We start from the raw sequence: 24,768 nt of genomic DNA on the forward strand, positions 1-24,768 counted from the left end.
TTCCCCAGCCCTGCCATCCATCAAACCCACTAGTAAACACTTCTTTCTGCACAGTACCACCTGCACGTTTATCAGGAATCAGCTGAAATCCAAAGTGGCAGGAAGTCAGTCATAAAAACCAGGTATTGTTTCCCCAATATAATATATCCTCTTTTAATGGTGGTTATTAAGTAACAGGTTACACCTGCTTGCTTTGGCACCAAAGTTCTTCACCCTGTTCTACAGTGCTAGAAGATAGATTCAACACCAATTTACTTGCAGTTTATCTGGCAAGGGAAACTTTTGTTGCATGCCATCAGCAGCAAAACCAAACCTGCTCCTTATATTTGGGGGGGGGGGGTTTCAAGAAAAGGAACATGAAAACCCTCAGCCTGAAAATAACTCCTTTTGTCTCTACCCAAGAAGCTCCCCTTTAGCTTTTGAGAAGAGAAGGTGTTACCCTCTTGCTGTTACAAGGCAAAGAGATTTCCCTGAGTCTCTCCAGTGTTCATTCTCTCAAGCCTCCCCTACAGCCAGAGGGGTAGAGGGGAAGCAAACATGGGCAGAGGAGGAGGATGGCCAGGAGGAGGATGGTTGAAGCCAGGGATGAGGAACCAGCAGCTCTCTAGATGTTACCAACTCTAATAATCTCTTACCATTGGCCATGCTGGCTGAGGCTGATGGGAGTTGGAATCCAACATTGTATGCAGGACCAGAAGTTTCCCATACTGTTGCAGCTGGTCTCTGAAGCTCCTGATTTTCACTCCTACCCAGCAGTTATTCCCACTCAAAGGCTGATGTCAGAAAGGAGTGGCTTGTTTTTCACCATGACTGCCCAACCTTAACCTTCACACGACCATTGCTCAGTGCTTTTTTTCCCAGGGGGTACTCAAGGGTATGCAGTACCAGCACCTCATTTTTTGTTGTTTAAAAATTATGGCACTTATGGTAACAACTTCATGGTGAGTACCAACACCTATTTCTCTAGAAAGAAAGAAAAGCATTGCCAGTGTCCAATCAGCAGCAGGGAGGTTACCAGGAAACAGGTCACGATTGCTATTTAGAATCCGGTTTAATTCATGGTGCAAAGAGAGCCCAAGTCTTGGGCCATTACAAACATTCACAAATATTCACACACACTCTGGTGGGCAGGACAGGGAGGGGGCACACAAGCAGACAAGCCCATTCAGCCTGGTGCCTAGGCCTTCATCTCTCGAGTTTCCAAATGCATTCCAGACCAAGGATTTGGGCGAGACACTCATTCCTCATGAATGTTGAAGAGCTTGGCAACTTCATTGAGGTCAGCGTGCTCTTCCCCATCCTTGATGATCTGCAAGAGAAATAAAGCAGCTTCTGCCTTGTGTTCCTTTACCTGCTATGAGCCTACACTGCTCAGCTGAAGCTCCTGAACTGCCACTTACTCCACTCTGCTGTCAAACACCATGGGGTGTCCTTTTTGAAAAGCCCCCCACCCCCGGGCCAATCTCAGCACTGTTACTATCTCAGAAAACAGATTAGATGCAATGCAACTTACTTAATCTGCAAAACCTGGGATGAGATAGAACTAATGGCCTGGCCTAGGCCAGATGTAGAACGCTGTTTCTCAGGTTTGTTCCCTGGCATCTCCTGATAGAGGGAGGGGGCAGGGCTAGGAAATACCCTTGTCCAAGGTCTTAGAAAACAGCTCCCAGACAGGGCAAATAGTACTGATTTATATGGGGGACAAGATGACAAGACCCTAAATGAAATCCAGCTACTCGTGTAATCTTGAGGACTCATATCCTGCCTTCTCTATTCCTTAGCTGTTATGCAAGGCAGGCAAGAAAACCAGCCCTGTACTTCTCTTCCATTAGGCTATCAGGAGCATCACCTCCAAGCCTCCTACCTTGCAATTCACAATACATTTATGGCTGTAAAGTTTGCTTTATGCTAGCTAGATCCTATTTGCAAGGTCTTCTTCTTCTTGTTTTTGCCACAGGGAAAAAAGTGTGAGCTGGAGAAGCACTGGTGTGCTGCAGTTATTCTAAATAGCCACAGAGACCGAGCACAAGGGTATCACGCCAGATATATGGATGAACACATGGAGAATGACACATTCCCTAGAAGCACTGTCTGTATCTTCACTAGCATCACCTACTGGATCACTGACATCTCATCAACGGAGAGCTGCCCATCTCCTATTCACAACAGTGATTACAGCTTCAGAGTTTGGCAGATAAGTCAGTTCTAGTTCTGTTGGCCCTTTTTTAAAAAAATAAATAAAAATTAAATCCTTTCTGAAGACCTGATGCTAACTGCTAAACACAGCATCTCGAGACAAAAAGGCTGCAAGTGGCTTCTACAGGAAGTGCTTCTTTTTGCCCATGATATGATTCTTTTAAGTTAGGTATTTTCTACCTTTTCAGACCCAGGGCCTACTTTTAACCCAAACATGCATTTCTTAATCTTTTCCCGTATGTCTGCACAATGGCAACGCTCCTGTTGTGACCCAACCTGGATCACCCTGAAGCCCATTAGTGGGTTTCGACCCACCAGCTGAAGACCAGTGGGTTAAGTAATGGCAGCCATGTGGATGTCAACGGCACACCCCATGACTAAACCCACCCCCAGACTCATGCTGCTTACCTTTCGAGCAATTGGCATCCGGTTAAAAATGTTCCACAGCACAATTCCCACCACCACTTTATCCCTGAGGTAGAAAATGACGCCTTTCCCGTAGTCCTCTCCCTGCTGTGGGGCCTGCAGGCTGGAAGGCGAGGCGGCCGAGACCTTGAGCTCTGGTGCTTCTAATTCCGTTTCACTCTCGGAGCGGATTCCAGTTCCTAGAATAAACTTGGTCTTAGCCTTGTGCACAGCCTGTTGGGCTCTCCTCTCCTGCCTGCCTTGCATGCCAGGGTCCCCCAACCGGTGGCCCGCCATATGATGATGGACTACAACTCCCATCAGCCCATGTCAGCATGGCTAATGGCCAGGGATGATGGGAACTGTAGTCCGATACAGAAGGGCATGGATTGCCCACTTCTGGGATAATCTTTAGTAGGTTGCGTTTCACTCCAAGGGAGAATAAAAAGCTACCCCTATGAGAAGAAACAAACACTTTCTCCAACCCAAGATAACTCTTTTATGAATCAACCAGTGGAAAAACTGAAGCTAAGCCCCCAAGCATAGCATGGTTAAGGAGCGAAGTCTCACCTGATTCCTCTGTGGCTGATCTTGGGGTGTCCTTTGATGTTGCTTTAGCAAATACTCCCACAGTGGGCAAGCTGCCGTCCACAAGACCAATAGCTTCATAACCAACATCTGGGCCCAGATCACTCCTAAAGAACCAAGCAAAGACAGTAAGGGCTAGCTCAGAAATCCAAGGCAGGTTGTGACTGGCATTCTCAAAGCACAAAGAAAGAATGACTGAACACAGAGAGGCTCTGCAGTATCTTGAATCTCTTTATTATAGCCCAGGAAGGTTGGCATGTCTAAAAAAAAAAAACCCAACTGCATCCATGTTTTTATAATGTGGGCTGAAAGCAACCAATGTTTTGGAGCATAACTCTTGGATTACAAGAAAAACAAAATGCTGTCACAGGTATTATGTAGAGTGGCATGTCATTGGTTGTTTTTAGATGCATTTGTTCTACTCATGTGAACATGTTTTTAGCCATATGTGTTTTATCCGTGTTTGTTTTCATTTTTGTGAGCTGCCTTGATTCCCAGTTCTATGGTAGATAGATGACACACAGATAGACAGACAGACAGACAGACAACTCATGGGAAGTAAGGGGCAGGGGTAAAAGTACCATCCACTGAAAACCCAACAGATATCCAAAGCTGCCTCATCCAGGTCAACTGCTGTCCACCAAGCCTAGAACTGTCCACTGTAACTGGTAGTGGCTGTCCAGGATCTACTGAAACAGACTTTCCCTATCAACTGCTACCTGAGATCCTTTAACAGGTAATGCTGGATTGAACCTGGAGCACTCTGCTCAACCATTTTAATGCCCTAAGAACTAGAACTTTCCTCTTTATTTTAAATAAAAGCTGAAGCATCAAGGACACTGGCCACCGCACCAAATCCTAGTTTGGCAGAATATGTACAGCTTTTCGTTATAGCAGCCCATTCTAACGTGGTGCTCTCCAGATGCTGTTGGATTCCAACACCATCAGCTGCAGCCAGCATGGCCAATAGTTAAGGATGGTGGAAACTGTAGTCCAACAACAACTGAGACGTGCCATGTTGGCTACTCCTGCATGTAGCAGAGGTAGGAGCCTTGGGGGAGATGTCTGGAATTCTGAGATGAGGAAAGGAATATTCCATTTCATATTGCAAGGGGTGAGGAATAATAATAATAATAATAATAATAATAGTAGTAGTAGTAGTAGTAGTAGCAGTAGTAGTAGTAGTAGTAGTAGTAGTAATGTATCCAAGAATTAAGGGAAAGCATATCAGGAAGAAATGTTAGAACCTCTCCTTGCTTTCTTCTTGTAGGTTGTTGGGTGCAGGTTTTTTGTTTTTGTATGTTTGTTTTGTATATTAAGGGAGCATTCAAAAACCAACCTCAATCTATAGCCTAACCATCTTATCCCCACCTTATTCTACTGCTTGTGTAGATCAGATCTCAGATGAACATTTAGGATGTGACACGGCCGTTTAGCTCCTGTAACAGAGCTTGTGCTTTTTGTGGCAGCTTTTCCACACTGCCAGCAATGGTCCTTAGTGCATAAAGCCCCAGATTCAGTTCCCGGTATTTCCTACCAAGGATCTCAGGCACCAACACAGGGGGAAGATACCTCTTCCAGAGACCCCAGAGAGCCACTTTCTATCAAGAGCAGACAATACTGGGCCAAATGAACCAACAGAGTGAAGTTAATATGAAAGGCAGATTCTACAACTTTGCTACACCAAGTTGATGCAAATGCAGCACATTGAAAAGGTCCAGGAAGATCAGTTCAACCTGAGCAAAATTAGACAGAACAAGAGAATCCACATTACCAGAACATGGACTGGTGCCAATATGGCTTTGCTGCTCCCGTCATGTTCTCTCCTGCCAGCCTTCCGCTCACCACAGCGTGATCATGGTGCTCCACACGCCGCCTGCCTAGCTTGATGTCATAGAAGCAAGCAGCATCCCCTGCCTGGGAAAGGTGCAAAGGGTGAGGACTGGGCAGAGAAAGGTCAAATTAATAAGAGATTTATCAGGTCCTTCAAAGCACCACTGTGGCTTCAATCTGGGCATTGTTGGTCTCCAGCTGGGAAAGGTGGCCTGAAACTCTTTTTAAGAATGCTTGCAGCGTTGGTGGAGATGGAAAAAGAGGAAATGGGCTTTTGGAGAGTGATTAAAACTAGAGCGGAATGAAGCTGTCCCATATTCAGCACTGAATATGCTGCTAGTCACAGTCAGGAACCCTTAGCTATTTTCTTTTGGGGAGTAGGAAATTTGTGTCACGATGACCAGAAGCTTAACTTTCTTCGCTTTAAATGGGAACAGTTTCTCAGCATCCCATGCACATTACTAGATTCCATGCCAACAAGCATGTCATTCTCCTTTAACCCCTGCTCCTCAAAAGCAACATGCTTGGATGTTCCTTCCAACTGTCATCATCCAGAGAGAGAGAAAACAGCATTTGGGCACTCCTCCATTGTGATTAGATAAAAACAGAGCTTGGTCTCCCCCACTTCCTCCAGCAACCAATTTCCATTGCTGAGACCATTCAAGAGAGAAACAGCTGTAGCCACCTCTCCATTGTACTTACACCCAGGTCTATGACCTGCTGAATTACTGTCTGGCATACAGGTGTGAAGAGTTTTGGAGGAAAATTAAGACAGTCTAAAAACAGACTTCTCCAACCTCCAGATAGTTAGGACTCCATCTCCCATCGGCCCCAGCCAGCAAGGATGACAGGAGTTGTAGTACAAGAACATCTGGAAGTCTTCAGGTTAGGAAACACTGGTTGAAACCATATCCAAAACAGACTGCTGTTCAACTTCCAAAACCTTTCCACCCTTAGAACAAAGTTCCAAGGCACTGGACCATCCAAAGAAAGAAGCAGAGACAGGGCAGGGGAACCACTGATGAACAGGCACAGTGAAATAGATCACAGGGTGATGGATAAATAATTGGGGGGTGGGGGTGGAGAGGGCTAAACTGGAAGCATTGCAAGTGGATCATTCTGCAGGTCATTTGTAAGCATAATGTTCATGATGTGTACGTAAAGCTAGTTCTCTTTTGTAAACCACATTGGGAGAGCTTTGCCCTGGAAAGCTACATGTATGTAAGCACTTTAAATAATAATTGATGCGTTCAGTGAGGGTGGAGAAAGCCCCCAAAAGACCAGAGGCACAGCAGGGATTTGTATTGGCTGCTCAGCCTCCTTGCCTAATAGCCGACGTGCGGGGTAGCTCAGGAGCAGCACTGCTTTCCCACGCATCCTCCAGCTATCCCCAGAGCTTCAGTTCCAGTTATGGATACTTTTGGATACAGTATTTTTTTGTATGGATTGAAGAGAGAGTGGTAGAGGTGTTTAAAGGGTGTTTAGGGGTGCTCCCCATTTTATGCAATTTCACTCACGTGCACAGGGCCCCAGAACATAACCACTGCATTAAGTGGGGAGTTGCCTGTACTAAATCTTTATATTCAATAAACTCTCCAGCAACTCAGGCCCATTCAGATGCTCTCTCCATACATACATAAACACACTTACCACCCAGATATTGGAGCGGGCCTGGAGCTCTGCATTGACCCTAAAGCCCCCAAAGTCTGAGTCCACCTCCAGGCCAGCTGACTTGGCCAGTTCAACATTGGGCTCCAGGCCCACAGCTGCCACAATGTGATCGGTCTCCACCTGAAAAAACAGAAAAAGCAGACCGTTTTTTAATTCCTCTGAAACTACCTGTGTACTATGTGGCTGCCAACACTTAGAAGCCTTAGTCCCAAAGTGCTTACAGTCCAAAATTTGACAGAGAGGAGAAAGCAGAGGAAAAGGAGTGAAACAGGAGTCAGCTTAACTGGGGTGGAGAGGGGAAAGACTATGCATTTACTTCAGTTACACCGACTTAAGTTGGTTTCAGTAGGGAGCAGGAACCGAGGGTTGGATTATATTATGATCACAATTCACTCCTTCTGTGCGCAGACAGACACACATAAACATAAGAAGAAGCAGGACCTGATCACAATAGCACTCTCCCCTCCTGTGGTTACCAGTAACAATATTCACAAGTGTTATCCAGTGGTACCTCGGGTTACATACGCTTCAGGTTACATACGCTTCAGGTTACAGACTCCACTAACCCAGAAATAGTACCTCGGGTTAAGAACTTTGCTTCAGGCTGAGAACAGAAATCGCGCAGTGGCGGCGTGGTGGCAGCCAGAAGCCCCATTAGCTAAAGTGGTGCTTCAGGTTAAGAACAGTTTCAGGTTAAGAATAGACCTCCGAAATGAATTAAGTACTTAACCCGAGGTACCACTGTACTGGCTCTGACAGTGGAGGCAGAACATGGAAAAGGCAGGTGATCCATCTTGTCACTTGCTCAGTACTCACTTTCCTTCCATCCTTCAGTCTTATTTGCAGCCGGTTTCCAACAACAGATACAGACTTGACAATGGCATTGGGCATCACATTCACTCCCTCTGCAAGTAAAGCACAGAAAACAACTACTGCCTGATGGCAGGAGGCAGAGAGATGCAGTGGAGAAAGACAGTATTGCTAGGGCTCCCAGATGTCTGCATTTTTCCGGACATTACTGGGATTTCAAAGGTGGAATTGACCTATGGGGGGAATTTCCAAAATGTGGTGCTTCATCCTGGATCTTAGGCAGATCAACAACTTTTGGGATCTTCTTTTAAAAAAAGCTCAACGACTTTTGGGGTGTCCTGATTTTTACTTTTTGAAATATGGCAACCCTAGCAATGCCTGAAGGTTGCACACTGCCTTGCTGCCCTACAGAGAAAAGACACAGCAGCAGGGTTGGTCAAGACCTGGAGGGCATCCAGCTCACCCCAGGGCAGCAAAAGGAACAGTGCTGGTGCCGCAACACCTTCAATTTAAAGCCAGTGATCAATTTGCTTCCCCCATGCTCATTGTAATTGCTAGCACTGCACTCTTGCCTGCCACCTTTCCTTTCAATACCGGAAGTGTGCGCATGAATGCTAACTTTATGAGCGAGTGCCTCTATATGCCTTGACTTCCTGTTCTTCCCCACTCCATTTGTGCTTTCATATTTATTAGGCTCATCAGCCTGCAGGCAGGGACTGTGGCATTTTAATAAATCTGTGCAAACTTTAGGAGCTTCGTAAACTAAGCATGCAGGGATGGAACAGGAGTGCCACCAACCATTACAATGCAGCAGAGAGAGAGAGAAGGTGGGGGGTTAGAATAATATAATTGTAGAGTTGGAAGAGACCACGAGGGTCATCAACTCCAACCTCCTGCAATACAGGAATCTTTTGCCCAACGTGGAGCTCAAATGCACGACCCTGAGATTATGAGTCTCATGCTCTGCCAACTGAGCTATCCCAGCTTTTGCTTAAGGGGCAACATTAATAGCTGAGGCAGAAAGAGACTTGGCAGGGCAATTACAGAGGCATGGCAGGCTGGGATGCATTTTACAAAAAGGGATCTTGCCTATGGTTATAGCTGACAGCAGGGAAATCAAAGGAGGGGTTGCAATGCAGGGTGCACAGAAGTCGGGAAGCGTTTTAAGTCAAGGGCCACATTCTCTCCGGGGGGCGGGGGGGGGAGTTAAATACCAGCAGACACTTGCTTTAATTCTGTTTCTGCCAGTCCCCCCCTTCCCCCTAAAAAAAAAATATTTTTCTTTCTCATGGCCCAACACAGAAACAGAACCGGCTCACCAGGAGAGGAACACAGCACTCACTCCTCATTCCTGCAAGTTGCTGGGAGAGATGAGGTGAAACTGAAGCTGGGTGCGAATCTGCTGCAAGCCAGATTCAGCCTGCACAACAGCAGTTCCCCACTCCCGAGCTGCAGGAAGGAGCCTACACCTGGCTGTCCAAAGAGCGAAAACGCAGAGTAGCAATTGCACAGGGAGTCAGAATGCAGATGCTAGGTGGCTGCTTTGGATGTAAGCGGCAGGGCAGATATGCTATAAGCAGCTAGGAAAATGTGCCATGGCCATACTGCAGGCATGAGATAAGGATGCTGGGGTGGCAAGCCTCAGCTATGCCTCCTAGGATCAAACGGCAGAGCTGCCTCATTGCACAAGGACTGTGGAACAGAAAGATGGCTTAGAGACAATTCTCATGCAAATCTTCCTGCTGAGAGGCTGTTGCAGCCTCAAAATCAGACCATGCCAGTCTACAGCCCAGGCTGACATGCGTCTGGGTGCTTAAGGATAGGCTCTCAACAGCTCCAGCATGAAGGCAGAAAAGGAAAGGCCTTACCTCGCCTGACTTTGTTGGTGGTCCAGTGGCTCAAGTACTCAGGAAGAACTTTGCCCATGTTGCCATTCTCTGGGAACATCTGGATCACTTCTAGGCCCCTTGACTGTGCTGCAAAGGGAATTGGAGAGTGTGAGCTACAATTTGTTTTAGGGCATAATTCAAAGTGCTGGTTTAAGCCCTAAGGCCTAGGAGCAGAGTACATGAAAGATTGTATTTCTCCCATTTAAACCTGTCCGTGATTTAAGAGGCCCTTCAGGTGTCCCCACCTTCACAGAGTAAGCAGGAAGAGACCTGGAAAAAGGGTCTTTTCTGAGCTAGCACCCAGTGCAGGAAATACCCTCCACAGACATGCCCATAAAATTAAAAGTTTTTTTGTGTGAGAAGGGTTGAGCAAGTGAAGGCTATGTTTGCAAGGGAACCACGAGAGAAGGATGAAATCGCATGCACACAGGACTATAGCTGTAACTAGGAGGAGGAAAGGGACGCGGGTGGCGCTGTGGGTTAAACCACAGAGCCTAGGACTTGCCGATCAGTAGGTTGGCGGTTTGAATCCCCGCGACGGGGTGAGCTCCCATTGCTCGGTCCCTGCTCATGCCAACCTAGCAGTTCGAAAGCACGTCAAAGTGCAAGTAGATAAATAGGTACCGCTCCGGCGGGAAGGTAAACGGAGTTTCCGTGAGCTGCTCTGGTTCGCCAGAAGCGGCTTAGTCATGCTGGCCACATGATCCAGAAGTTGTACGCCGGCTCCCTCGACCAATAAAGCGAGATGAGCGCCGCAACCCCAGAGTCAGCCACGACTGGACCTAATGGTCAGGGGTCCTTTTACCTTTACCTTTACCGAGGAGGAAAAGGTAAGAAAGTTGTTATGGCTTGCGATTAAACCAGTAGAAGCTAATTGGCAGAAGTACTGCCATATATGGACATAACAAAAAAGCTTGTGCTTTTTTTCAAATTTGGGATGCCACCCTTCAACTACTTGCTGGTTCAGGTTGTGTTGCACTGGCCTTGCAACACCTAAATAAAAATCCTGTTTGACTGACAATTGGTGTCTGGGTTCTATTGGCTGTCTAGGCTATTGGGTATGGAATCCAAAATTCCCCCAACAGCACCATCAGTGTTAGCTTTTGGCATCAAGTCAATAGAATTCACTGATTGTTTGGGGGATAATATCATTTTACAATTTTCACAATTTGTATGAAGACTGCAGTTGTTCGTTTCCATTGCTTTATCTCCCGTTTTTATCTTCAGTGCTGATGCTTTCTGATACTGTTGCTTCTTGATGCTGCGTGCATGCATGAATGAGAGACAGATTTATTGTAAGATACCTTGGGAGCAAAAGACCAAGAGGTGTCATATGAATATTTAAACACCTGTGCACAAGACTGAGGCTGGGAACAAGATTAGTCACAGCAAAAGCCAGTAAATGCATGTACTCCTGCTTTCTTTTATGCCCAGCAGACTTCTGCACACTCAAAAGTGAGAAACTCCTCAAGGCTGGTGTCTGTCTGCTTGGCTTCCTGGGAAATTGGTACACATCACCACTTAGGCAGGGCTGTTGTGCTCCAAGCTCCCAGAATCACCCATGCAGGAGAACAGAACTTCAGTATCCTGAGAACAGCCACATTTAATACATTAACAACATTCTAGTCCTCATCACTGCAGAAGAGAATTGTGGGAGGGGGGAGTGGCTGGGCAGCCTCTGGTGCAGTTTCAGAACCTGGGAAGATATAAGCTGGACCTCCAGTCATCAGCAGTGAGGATGGAGGGCTAAGAAGCCATTCATTTTTTTAAAAGGACAACAGACTTAGCACATCTAGTCTACAATTAACCTTACTAGTTCTCAAGAGAGTGTGTCTCTCAACAACTACTCCAAGAAGTAAATCAAAAGGCAAAAATTTGAACATGGGCAGAACATGTGAGATTTTACATGCTGCCAAGCTGACCTAATTGCAGTGAAAACAATCCAGACCCGACTGATTCATTCCGAGCAAGGCAACTCACTGTGTTTATTCCACTATTCTCATTTCTAAGTCCTTGCATCGTGGCAGAGCGCTTTAAAATTCTTGTCTTGTTCATCACCACAGCAGCAGGTTTGAACAGGGAGTAAGAGTGGTTTAGCCAAATAAGCTTGATGATCCAGTGGCTATTTATACCCTGGTATCACACTCTCAACTCCTGCTCTTTGCAGACTCTCACTAATCAGAGGTCACGCTTACCTCTTCGCCCCAAAGCACAGGCTAACTCACTACCCAGGAAGCCACCGCCAATAATGGTGACTGACTTGACTTCTCTGGAAATTTTCTCCAGTGAACGGAAATCTTCAACCTGCAAGGAGACAGGGGAGCATTTCAGTGGTTCTCTTCAGTCAGTGTTAGTAACGGTGTCCCTGTTCAGTACATTAATCAGAAAAGTTCTTAGTTTATAGTTTCTCACTGAGACCAGTGAGCTACAAGGTGAGCAGAGGACCTAGGAGCCCATTCTCTTTTGATATTGCTTGAGGTCTACAGGTAACACAAGACAGGGATGTGGGCTTTCCATAACCAACAGGTGAGAATCTGCAGTTCACCCAAATTGTGACTGAGCAGTGCAAAGATGACAAATCCCCCCATTTGTTTCAGTTCAATATCCACACCCCATTTTTTCCTTCTAAAGAAGCCTTCTAAAAGCAACATAGCAAAAACAGATACAATATCAACACAATAAAGCAAAATAAGAGAAGACATTATCAAACAATGAAAGTCAATGCAAGCTAAGCTAGCAGTTTGAAGGAAAGCCAAGCATTTGTTGTTTGTTACTAGTTGATTAGGGACGCGGGTGGCGCTGTGGGTTAAACCACAGAGCCTAGGGCTTGCCAATCAGTAGGTCGGCGGTTCGAATCCCCACGACGGGGTGAGCTCCCGTTGCTCGGTCCCAGCTCCTCCCACCTAGCAGTTCGAAAGCACGTCAAAGTGCAAGTAGATAAATAGGTACCACTCCGGCGGGAAGGTAAACAGCATTTCTGTCTGCTGCTCTGGTTCGCCAGAAGCAGCTTAGTCATGCTGGCCACATGACTCGGAAGCTGTCTACAGACAAACGCTGGCTCCCTTGGCCTATAGAGCGAGATGAGTGCGCAACCCAAGAGACATCCGCAACTGGACCTAACGGTCAGGGGTACCTTTACCTTACTAGTTGATTTGGTAACTATGAAAACTCTTGGTTATAGACAAGATTTCAATCCAAATTAAATGGGGCACAGATCCTGTTCTTTGCGGATGACAGTCTAGAAAAATGTTTTTCATTTGCTGCACATTTTAACATTTTTAAAAATGTTCTTAACATGTTTAAATGTTTGTGATTGTTTCCAATGTTTTTAATACTTTTATTTTAAATCAATTGCACTGTTCCAACTACTTTGTTGTCTGCCACCCTGGGCTCCTTTGTGAGGAAAGCAGGATAGAAATTAAACTCTCTCCCTCTCTCTCTACACACTCAGGAAAAACAACACATAAAAGACACTTGCATCTAATGTTATAAATTTGGGGTGGCAGGGAAGTGGGGAAGAAGACAAGGAAAAAATGAGAAATTGCTCTGGGATTTTCTGATATCTTTCAGATCTTGAGATGTTCAAGAAACACTAGTGCTTGTCTGCTTTGCATTTTTTCTTTGTTTTTTTAATATGCTTTTTAGGGGGGAATCAATAAGCTTTCAGTTCAATACAATTTCTTAAAAACAAGTCAATTAATAAGCATAAATTCATCATGGCAACTGATGGATGAATTGTTGGTCAAAAGATGGTTCCCCTCTTCAGATTACCTTCCGGAAAAGGGTGAGCCTCTGATGCACCTCTTTGCCTGCTCTCTCAATCACAGGAAGATTCCTTGGAGAACCACCTGAGGACACAAACGAAATACCAAAATCACATCTAGGCAGAATATCAGAGCCCTCTGGCATCTTGGCTAATACACCCCATGTCCACCCACTGTAGACTGAAAGAGAAAAAGAAGCAGCCTCCACATCCTAACCTGTGGCAATTAAGCACTTGTCGTAGGAGATCTCTGAACCGTTGTCAAGTTTCACTATGTTGCCTCTGATGTCCATGTGGACCACCTGCAAGTCAAACACAAGCTCATGTTTCGCACAGAAATGAGTGAGCACACAGAACCTGAGCAGCATTCCCTAATGCAGCCTTTCTCAACCTTAGGTCCCCAGATGTTGTTGGGAGTACAACTCCCATTATCCCTGACCACCAGTCCTGCCAGCTAGGGATGATGGGAGTTGCAGTCCAACAATGTCTAGGGACCTAAGGCTGGGAAGAGCTGCCCTAACAGATAACCTTTGCTTGCCAGTGGTGTGTGGGGCCAGAGGCAAAGTGGGCAGAGAAATGGTTCTAACTCTTACTTCTGTACAGATGGCTTCATTCAGCCATGTAAAAGCCAAAGATTCACATTCCCTCTATCTCTACATTCAGGCAAACAGGGTGCATCACTGCAGTTCAAGGATGAATTCCAGCCAGGAAAACACACACAAGGAGGATAAAGAGAAGGGCTGGTATGAGTCATTGCCTAAGGTGGGGGGGCTAAGCAGAGAGGCTTGGAGGGCCAACATTGCCCCTGAGACCTGAGGTTCCTCATCCTGCCTACATCATCTTGAGAGGACCTCCTATGGGCTCCCCTGGCTTGGGTGACAATAAGAGAAATGGAGGCAACCACTGCTATGGAACAAACTATCCATTGCCAGGTGCCAACTCTTATCTTCTGGCACCAGGCAAGCCCTTTTTAATTTTTGCAAGCCTTTTAACATTTCTCCTCCCTAGGAACATAGGAAACAACCTTAGTACAAGTCAGGCTACTGATCTATCTAAATACATGTTGTCTGTGCACTGACTGGCAGCAAAAGCTCTCTACCATTTCCAACAGACGTCTTTCCCAGTCTGACTCGGAGACTGAACCTGTGACCTTCCACAGCCAACATATGCACTCCGCCAATGAGCTACGACCCTTCTGCCAGCCCCCTGCTAAAATTGGGTGTCATGCTGTTTTATATACAGCAGCATCTTTCAGTTTTGACACTGATTGGGTTTGTTAATGATTCTGCTTTGGTTTCAAGAAATAAAGGAGAGGATATAAATCCCTTCAGATATACTGATGAAACAGATGTAATCAATGCTACACTAACCTTCCTTCCAGTGAGGACGGCCACTCCACCATTCTCTAAGTGAGGCAGGTCATGTGCAGATACATAAAACGAAGGTGGCTGGAAGTATATACTGCAGTGGGGTGATAAATAAGAAGGGAGAAAGTGATGCTCCACTCTTAAGTAGCCATTATCTTCAGACTTGCTTCTTCCCATGCATACCTCCACATACTCAAACCCAGTAGTGGCCAATGTGGTCCCCTCCAGATGCTGTTGGATGACATCTCTCATCATCCCTGACCACTGGCCCTGGGGCTGGTGGGTTTTGGTAGTCCAACAATGCCTGGAAGACCCTACACTGCCTATTCCTGTTTTAATATCTCCAGAGGTGACCCTGCTTCAAAGTGCTTGCACTACTCTCCTCAAGTTAGGCAGCTGAAGATTAGGACTTCTGGGTAGTGATACCCTCTGGGTGGAATTCACTGCCCCATGAGGCCAGTGAAAGTCAATCCTTGATGAATATTTAAAAGCAGGTAAAATCTTAGTTAGGAACAACACTTGATGCTTAAGACTGGCTGCTGCTGCTGTTATTTTATTGTTGCAGGTTATTATTATACAGGGTGCCCAATTTTATTGTGCTTACTGTTGGATTATTATATCATTCAATGGGTCATAAGCTGCCTCAAGAGCCCTTAGCTTTTGGTCAACAAAATTGGACAAAAATACTAAACTGTACATTAAACTTAAAACTCAAAAGCAATTCTTGGGAAAGATACCAGGATCCTTCATGCCAGGGATGGGTTGACCTCATACTTTTTTTAAAACACAGAATCTTCATGGTCCACCACCATGTTTTAAAGGTACAAAGTAAGCAATTCACAATCTCTCAATACTTAAGCCGTAACTGATCTGTGTTGAGCAATCCTGAGTATACACTCTTGCTCAAGGACATACAATGAGCCATGCCGGACCAAGTGCCAAGAGGTCCATCACTGTTTGCAAGGATCCCGGCAACGAGCAGGTCTAGGAGCCAACGCCCCAACCTGCAGATAAGAAACCAACTTTTTTGCTCCAAATTTATTCAGTTGGGAAAGAGCTCATTGCCAAGCAGGAACATGAGGCACCTATTTGGGTAACAGCAGATACTTTCCAGGGCATTGCTTTGGATTCCAAGTCTCAAACACTCACATTGATTATCATTTTGGCACATTTGGGGGGAATATGTAGTGAGGGAGGAACAAGAAACCCACCTCCTCTGTTTACCATTCCATTGCTTGAACCGCAGCGTTTCTGGGACATCTGGGTCATCTGAAAACCACAGTTCTTTGGAAAGTGGGGGCCGCATATATGGAAGTTCAGGGTCTTCAGACACAATCAGTACCTTGGACACGAGGCAGTGGAAATATTTACCTCAAGAACCTCAACAAGTACAATAAAATTTGATGTTGCAGCCAAACTCCGTGCTTCTGTCACTTACCTTGGCCCCAGGATCTCGAGCCCGGATGGATCTGGCTGCAGCAAAAGCAGCAGTGCCTCCACCAATTAGTAGGAAAGGAGCATGGGACGGAACTTCTGAGCGAGCGGCTGCTTCTGTTTCTTGGGCTGCAAGCAACAGATAACCAAATGGACAGTGAAGGCAACCACAAAGGTACACCCGAACAGAAAAAGGTCTCTCGTCCAAAAGAAACAGAAAGGGAAAAGAGCTAAGTCTCATCTCTCTGCCTGAGAATAATTTTAATACCAAAGAAACAATATTAGTGTGTAATATAGTGACTTCATGTATTCAAAATGCATCTGATATTTTCATTGTTGTAATCCTCAGAACACCCCTATGAAGTAGGTTGATAGTGCCACCCACAGATTGGAAATGAGGGGCTGAAGCTGAGAGGACAGTAGCTTACTTAAAACCACCTATTGACACAAACAACTGTCAGGTGTGATGTGAATTGCAGCAACACCTGGAGGGGCACAGGTGCTCTGCTCCTGTTGTAGGCTTTACTACAACTTAGCAAACCCTTCAAAACAATGGTGGTCACTCCAAAGAGACAAACAGGGTCAGCCTAAAGCTTAAATCCAGGTTAATTTCCTTGACATCACCATGTAGGGACAGGAAACCCTGGAGGGCAGGAGATAATACTAAGCTAGACAGGTCACTGCTCTGACTCTGTAGAAAGCAGCTTCTTGTATTCGCAGTAGCATCAAAACCACACCAGGATCACAAGCCCAAGCACAGGGGCAAAATACAGAACTTTCCTAGGAGACCCCAAAAACGTCTCTTCCTTTCCTATAATCCAAAACAGAAGAGCGGACAGCCGCTCCATCACAGCCTCCACTGCAGCATTTATTTCTGAACCAGCACACATTGTAAAAATAACACTATTCAAATATACTTTGGTGGTGGTGGGAAAGATACAAAGTCTGTCTGTCTTGAAGCACTCTCTCACCTGCTGTGCTCTGGGAGGCAGCATCTGCTTCTGGAAAGAGAGGAGATGCAATTTGGAAAGCTGCCCTGCGCAGGTAAGCAGAATGCAACTTCACATCACACACAGATCAGGCCAACATGCTAATTTGATGGGAATGTCTGCTACAGCTAACAGGGTAGGGTCGTATTTGCGCAGAATCTTACTGCTAAAGGCCTATTTTCCCTCTGTTGACAGCTCCGTTTCCTTACATGATGGTAAAACCTTTTAAAACAGCGAACCTCATTTGAACTCTCTTCTTTGCAGATCCCAGCTTGCAAACCAACATTTTCTATCAGGGACCTGCTTTGTCTCCTATCAGCCCCAGCCAGCATGGACAGCTGTCAGGAGTGATGAGAGCTTGAGCTCAACAACATCTGGAGGTGTTACACATCCCTCTTCTAAAGGTTGAGGCAATCCTGATAAAGCTAGATACATACCTGACAGGGCTTTTGCATCCTGCTCGGGGCGCTGATCTATTGTTGCAATGCGCTCATTATACCGCTTTTGATCTTCTCTTAATGTCTTGTACGCCTAGACAACCAAACAGGTGACAATTTTGACATACATTTGATTTATCTTTGCATTTACTGTTAGCTGAGCAATTGGCTTTTGTCCACCCGGCACACTCAGGAAAAGTGGCTTCATTCCAAGGAAGTAAAGCAAAAAAAGGGAAGTGTCTGCCTCCCCAGGGGAGGGCAGTGGGAACACATTTTATACAAAGATTGTGGGCTTGAAAAGCTAGGGGTAATTTGAGAGTCCCCTTTTGCAGAGGGGAGAGAATTTCTGCAACTCCAAGTGAAGGTTGCTACAGAGGACTGTCCAGGCTTAGATTCAGCAAACATATAAAGGTGCGGACAACTGGAAAATCTGATCCATGGATCAGCAGCTACTGGGCTCAGGGGCCAAATCCAAATGTTGCTCTCTTAAGGCACCATCTATGCAGGGGCAAGACAGCTGTGGGATGGGGGAAGCAGTGGCTGTGGTCTTGAGAGGCTAGATAAGTCTCAGCAGGCTAGTCGTACTCAAATGTTGTCTCTAGTGAAAGTCGCTGCCGACTGGAGTTATATTGCTGAGAAATAAGTTGGCTCAAAGTGTGCCTGTGGACAATTTCTTCCCCTCTCAACAAAAAGTAAATAAATAAAACCATGTATACTTCCCCAAAGGGGGTCTGAAAAAGTAACAAGATACCCCAACTCCATGCAAAAAGTGAATTAAAGCATCTATTAGCAAGAAGCAAAAACCACACAAATATGAGGGAGAAGACGTGGGGGAGAAAGGAAAGTTAGCAATTGCTAAAAATGAAAAAGTGTGCAAGGTTCTTCTTAAACAGGTACAAAATTATGTAAGATAAAAGAATAATGATGGAGAGACTGAGAGAGAGAGATAGACAGAGAGAGAATCAACATCCATCAACAAAGAAGCTGAGCCTTCAAAGACAGCAGGAGCAAAGACAAGCATTTGATTTACCACAACCAGAAGCATGAACTCCAAAGTCAGCCTTCTCCATCCTGGCACTCTCCACATGTTTATTTGGACTCCCACTAGGCCAAGCCAACATGGCTGAAGGTCAGTGCTGATGGGAGTTGTAGTGCAACAACAACTAGAGAGCACCAGGTTGGAGAAGGCTGCAGTAAAGCTCTATTTTATAGAAAGATTAGGTTGTGAACATTTAAGACTGCCAGCATGAAATGGCAAGCTTCAGTTATGTCATGCACCACCCACCAGCCCCGGCAACCAAACTCAATGGAAAGCAGCTTACATAAGCGCCTGCCCCCGTAACTGCTCCTCCTACAATTAAGAAGTACATTAGGTTGCTGCTGCCCTTGCCAGGAGCACCTGTAGACCTTAGCGATCTAGAAGGGGGTCTGAGATGCAGGCACTGCAAAACTGTAAAAGGAGACAGGGAGGAAAGAGAAGAGGGAAAGGAAGCAGAGAGCTCTGAGTATGAAATTAGGACACTGGATTATACAGATCTTGGGGTGAGCAAGGGCTGTGTCAAAACCAGTATGCTAAAAGACAGAAGGTGTTCATTTATAGTAAAGAAAAGGACTCTTTTCATCCCTGATTCATTGTAGATTTAGCTTTGACCATGAAAAGAAGCAGCCTTGTTCAAGAACAGCCACTGCCTTCCCCTCCTGCAGCTGAGGCATGTGAGAAGGTGAGGTCTGCACATAACATCTGCTATTTCATGAAATTATTCTGCAGAAGAGAATGCTAAAGCAGGTGTTTGTCTTACTCCCAGATGCCACAATTCTTTCCCATTACCACCAGCAGTTGCAAAGGTTCTGCTGCTTCTTTGGATTGGGTCCTAAACATTTTGACATGATGATGACGATGTATGAAGTGGCAACATTGCACAAGAGGTGCACACTATTCCAAAGGTCCTTTCCTATCATTCAAAATAAATGAGAGGCACACTCTGAATCTCCATCTAGTTGCTTTCTGAGATTATTCACATCTCTCTGTTCAAGGAACCCAGCATAATGTCTTAAGGTGGCAGGTAACTGTACATTTGCACAATGCACTAGATTTATCCATGTCTCCACCAAAACAGGTTTCAAACTGCCCACCCCATACCCTATACTGTTTTTTTAGAAGAGGAAGCACATGCAAAGAGTAGAGTGTGTGCTTTGCATACACAAGTCTCCAGTTCAATTGCTGGCATCTACACTTTAAAAAAAGTATCGGGAAGTAGGTCATGGGAGATATCTCAGCCCCAAACCCTGGAAAATTGTCACCATTCAGTTGCCAAAACAATGGGCAGCTCAATGGCCTCTTTTCATTTACAACATCAGTTATTAGCTCCTTTGAAGAGTGTTTTAGGCTGTCCCCAGCAGTTTCCCTTTAGAAAATGATTTTGGTGTGTTCCACGGGCAGATCCTCTGAATGGTTTGGGAAGCATCTGACGCTGCATAGGTGCTCAAGCTAAGAAGAGTTAGAGTTGGCCAGTCCCTGGGATCAGAGACCACTGGCAACCTCAAGTTAAAAGTAGCTAGTATAATAAATATTGCTTAGAACAATATCTTTATATATTGTTTTGTTGTTTAGAATACCTAATGCTTTAATTGTAAGCTATGCTTTATATAGGCAAAGTCCAATGCAAAAGCTTTCCTAGTAAAAGGGTTTCAACAAAGAGACAATGGATGACTGGTAATAGCCAGACTAGTAATAGACTGACTTGGTAATGACCCTGGACAGATCAACTACTTGTCTGACCTGGTAAATATTTCTTACACCCATTCTCCCTAGTGCCACAGTTGCTGGCAGCTACTCCCAAATCAGCACGACTCCAAAATAGCTGGTCAGTAGTGGCGCCAGTGGCTGATGCAGGATTTCACCAGGATTGGGGGCAAGAAGAAGAGACACTGAATAATAGCAGCTTTTCTATTTTAAAAGGGTCTCCAGTGGGCCATGGAAAGCTTGCTGAGATAGAGCAACATCAAAGCAAGACAAATGAGCCAAGAACTAAGAACATGTTGCACAAATGCAATCAAAGCATCCTGCAGATCCCGACTGCTTAAAGACTCAGGGGTTCGATTCTCAGAGAACAGACAAACCAATTGTTCTGCTATCAGGTTCACGCATCAGGCTCATGTACCCAGTCTTTCCCCAAAGTTTTCCAGTGATGGCCTGGAATCTTGGTTTGAAATGGATTTCCAAATCTGTTTTGGAGGCAAACCATAGTTTGATAGAGTTGAACATAACAGCCACCCATGGTATACTCAAACCAGGAAGGGAATCAGAGTGTGCAAGGAGTGCAACAAGTCTGAGGTCTGATCCTGGTGACCAAACCATAATTTAAGAACGAAGCCAATGTTCCTTTTTTACCCTCGGTTAAGTCCTGCTATTTAAGAGTCTGATTTTAAACAATAATTCATAGCTGACCTTCTTTTGAAAAAAGGGTATCGTGGGAGGAAAATCCTTAAACCAAATTTGCATATACCCAATCTCCAGGAATACCAGAATACCAAATCTGCAAGTTTCCTGGGAGACTAAAACAATGGCTTTGTCTACTGCTAATGTCATAAGCTATGGCATTTACAGCATTCTACAATGTGTCTGGAAAGCAGCAATAAACAGAACTCTCAAGCTAAGCAAGTGTATCAGCCTGTGTTTAGGGACAAGCTCAGTATATGATGCAATAATTGCTAAAAAAAATCTCTCCTTTACAAAAAATATCAGAATTCTTCCAACCAGTAAGAATAAACATAGAATTTCAATCTAGTTTCTGTACAAACTCAATAAAGTGGTACCTTGGTTCCCGAATGGCTTGGCTCCCAAACACTGCAAACCCACAAGTGTGCCAGTTTGCGAATGTTTTCTGGAAGCTGAACATCTGTTTCAGCTGTTGGCATTGTTTCTGGGGCCAATCAGCCCCAGATTAGAAGCCGTGCCTTGGTTTGCAAACATTTTAGAAGTCGAACGGACTTCCAGAATGGATTAAGTTCAAGAACCAAGGTACCACTGTATAGCAGACAAAGTAGCCATTTGTTTGTGGATTTATAGTGTTTGCCCTTCTGGTGAGATAACTGAAACAATGAGAGAAAAGGTTAACTTTTGAGCCAGGCTTAACTTTGCTCCTGTGAGATTTTGCTAACGGAGAAGAGAAGCACAGGAACAGAGATGAGAAGCATGAAGAGCAGAAACCAAAGGAGAGCTTAGAAGAGAAATGACCACCGTGTAGCAGGAGACATCTTGCTCTTTTCTTGACCATCAGGCCTTTCTACTTACATAGGCCCCTGCTCCTAAGGCGGATAAGCCCACAAGAAAGGCAAAGACAGTATTTTCGCCTTTGCCTCCCGGAACACCAGAACTAGTCACTTGTCTGCTCAGCTGAACTTCTAAGGGAACTTTCCATCGCTGAAAGAAGTTGCCTGGAAACACAATTTGTTAGGAGGGAGAATAGTCAACAGTGTACCTTAATACACTAGCTAGGTTATAAATTGACAGTCGAGCAATCTACTTGTTTCACAGCCAGTGCTACATTGGTACTAAAATTATTTCACTGAGACATCCCAAAAGATAAAAATTGAGCTGTTTACCCTCTAATGCAAAGCACAAAGGTGGGCCTCGGATTTAAAATAAGGGGTTCAAGGTGGCTCACAACAAAGTTCCTCCCCTCCCCCCCATCTCTATATTCATTCACAATCACTTTGCGATGAAAGTTAAGTTGAGAGACAAGAGCCACATAATAGATATTCTGGCTTACCGTGGTTTATTGTGAATGTGAAATAGGTTGGTACACATGCTGTCCCATCACTCCCACTTTAGTCTTCCCTGGGGCAAACAGGATAAGCAAAGCACGAAACCTTGGTTCCCTGTTATGTCTGAACCAAGAATCATGGTTTGTAGCTCCCTAAGAGGCCATGATCTCCAAGCCATGCCTTCAGGTTGGCTAGCAATCATGGTTTGTTAGGAAGCACCTGTACTTTGAAACTCACTGCCTATTGCTATTAGGCAGGCACCATCACTATAATCTTTTAGATGCTTGCTGAAAACTTTTTGTTTCAATCTTATACCTAGCATATGCAATCCTATACATGTATATTAGCCACACTCAGTGATACTTCCTCCCAGGCAAGTGTGCAACGGTTCTTGGTCTAATTCAGTTGGCAACTGGGTTCAGCAGAATACACTCAAAGGTACCAATAGTAATCTACATCATTGGCAACTCTGAGGCCACAACTTAGAACCATAGCAAGCTTTGAGGCCACAGCCAAGAACTAAGTTTAACACTGACTAAAAGCATTGATTGACAACTTGGCATTCCATTCCTGTCCACAGGCAAGTGGACTGATTTCCAAAATCAAGAGTAACTGTTCATAAGCACCCATTAACTTCTCCCTGTTACTAAGTCCCCTAGCATTACAAACCTGCAATAATTTTTACTTACCTGCTTTGTACTCATAAGGGACATTGCTCTTGTGAGTGAAAAACAGACTGGTTTGTTTGTTTAAAGGAGGCTTAAAAGTGCAGCAAACATGTGAAAGAGTGGCAGAGAGCACTCTGTCCCTCCTTCATCAGCTTGCTAACTTGCCTATGTGGAATTCCTGATCCAATACAAGACTGCTTCAGCTGTGATTTGACACCTTCAATGACATAGTAAAGGTTAAGTTAATGGGAGTCTGTTTTCCCCATCATGCCTACTACAATTTAGTCACATGAGTCTTGCAGCCCAAGTCTATGCAGAGCTAAGGTATTCCTAAACTCACTGAAATCATTCACTTTAAGCACCATTAATGTGTACAGAATCAGACTTGTTAGAGATGCAGAGAGCTAAGCTTTAAATATTCCAGCATCCCCACTCACTTCTTTCTTCATTACTATAACCGCATTTTACTTGAAAACAGAAGAAGCTACAACTAACACACTTTCCATTCCTCAACGATCAACAGGGAAGTTGCACCAAAATGATTTGAGACTTATTTCCAAGCAAACACATTTATAATTGACCAGGGAGAAATATAGGCTTACGTTCTTGATTTCAGAAATGAGATCATTTTAGGAATTCAACAGCCAAATATCTACACTGACCAATTAGTTAGATGTATGAACACGTCAAGTGCTGGGCTCTTCTTGAAATCTTTCATTTGATTAACCAACACCAGGAGGGTTTGTTGACTCTAGGCACTGTACTTTGATATTTGCCCATTTAGGTTTACCAAATTCTCTTCTGTGGCTTCTTAATACCATCCTAACCAATTTGAAAATAAATAAATAAATGTTCTCCAAAAATGTAGGCTATTGACATATGGGTGCCAACTAAGGCTTTTTAGGACATAAGCAAAGGATGAAACAACAGTAATAATTGGTTGCAAGACCAATAACTCTACCTTTAGGATAGAAAAGTGAGTTCCATTCACTTGGAAAGATCTGGAATTGTTGTTGTTGGCATCCATCTATCTCAAGAGACAATGGAGCGTCCCTCTGGGAGTGAAATGGGTAGCTACATATCTGTACTTTACACATGCTTATTACTTAATTAATAAGCCCCACTGAAATCAGCAAGGATAACTTCCAGGTAGACCTGCTTGGGAATATTACGTTGGTCCTTGTTTTTTTCTTCCTTGAAGAGCTTTAGGGGAGACTTGGCATGCACATCAACCTTTGCGTCATAACGTCATAACGACCCATAAACTTCCTTGGAATAAAGCGTCAGTTTCGCATTGCCTTTGTGTATTATGCGGTACCTCGGGGTTTTTCTTTGTTTTTGGTTAGCTGGCAACTCCATCCTAAATAGCTCTCCTTGGCCCCACCCCACCCCGAGAATCAAAGCAGGTGGAACTGATTTCCTTATGTGGGCATCTGGAACGAATGAAGCAATTTCGTAACTAGAAGTTGTGAACATGTTACCTACGTTCAGAATTAGCGGGGGGGGTGCGTGTGTTTAATGTACCCTAAAAACAAAGACACGTCATTTATGACAATCGCACTGCAGCAAAGGAAGCACTGAACCCATTTCCCCGAAGGGGAGACTGAGGGACTTCTGGAAAGACCTTCTGGAGATTCGCACCCCCACCCCCCCCGCCTGCCCTGCCTTCCCCTTTCAGGCCACGCCGGCGAAACCCCCGCTCACCTGTCCCCGCACGGCCCCGTGACCTTGGGCCCAGCGCCCGCACTAGCCTGGTAGCCACGCGGCAGCGGAACATGATGGCGGCGGCAACGGGCACCGACCCGATTCAGGTCCGATCCCGGTCTCCACCTCTACTGACAGAAAGACGCCCGCGGAACGCCGGTCTCCCTGCGCACGCGTGTTCCCTGTCAGCGCGCGTTGCCGCTCTAGGAACGGGGGCGCTGTGACTCTACGGCCAGGGGGGGGAGCG

At 45.1% G+C, this 24,768-nt stretch overlaps 1 protein-coding gene across 4 annotated transcripts; it reads right to left on the reverse strand.

Annotated features, from left to right (window-relative positions):
* Nucleotides 1-1,032: 1,032 nt before the first annotated feature.
* Nucleotides 1,033-24,701, reverse strand: AIFM1 (apoptosis inducing factor mitochondria associated 1). 4 transcript variants are annotated; one of them, XM_080990253.1, is made up of 17 exons: nucleotides 24,522-24,701; nucleotides 18,705-18,832; nucleotides 17,383-17,476; nucleotides 16,928-16,957; nucleotides 15,961-16,085; nucleotides 15,734-15,864; nucleotides 14,526-14,616; nucleotides 13,373-13,457; nucleotides 13,164-13,240; nucleotides 11,588-11,696; nucleotides 9,372-9,479; nucleotides 7,510-7,598; nucleotides 6,673-6,813; nucleotides 4,964-5,106; nucleotides 3,172-3,296; nucleotides 2,605-2,801; nucleotides 1,033-1,309 (listed from the first exon to the last, which is right to left on the reverse strand). In XM_080990253.1, exons 1-17 carry the CDS (start codon nucleotides 24,592-24,594, stop codon nucleotides 1,238-1,240), a joined length of 1,818 nt encoding a protein of 605 aa, XP_080846379.1. In that variant the 5' UTR covers nucleotides 24,595-24,701; the 3' UTR covers nucleotides 1,033-1,237. The 4 variants fall into 4 exon arrangements, with proteins under 4 accessions (XP_080846379.1, XP_080846378.1, XP_080846381.1 ...); XM_080990252.1 differs by lacking the exon at nucleotides 18,705-18,832 and adding an exon at nucleotides 21,677-21,819 and having other exon boundaries at nucleotides 24,522-24,700; XM_080990255.1 differs by lacking the exon at nucleotides 16,928-16,957.
* Between the last annotated feature and the right edge of the window lie 67 nt (nucleotides 24,702-24,768).

This window comes from Podarcis pityusensis, assembly GCF_964106645.2.
Source record: "Podarcis pityusensis genome assembly, chromosome: Z".
NCBI classification, from domain to species: Eukaryota; Metazoa; Chordata; class Lepidosauria; order Squamata; family Lacertidae; genus Podarcis; species Podarcis pityusensis.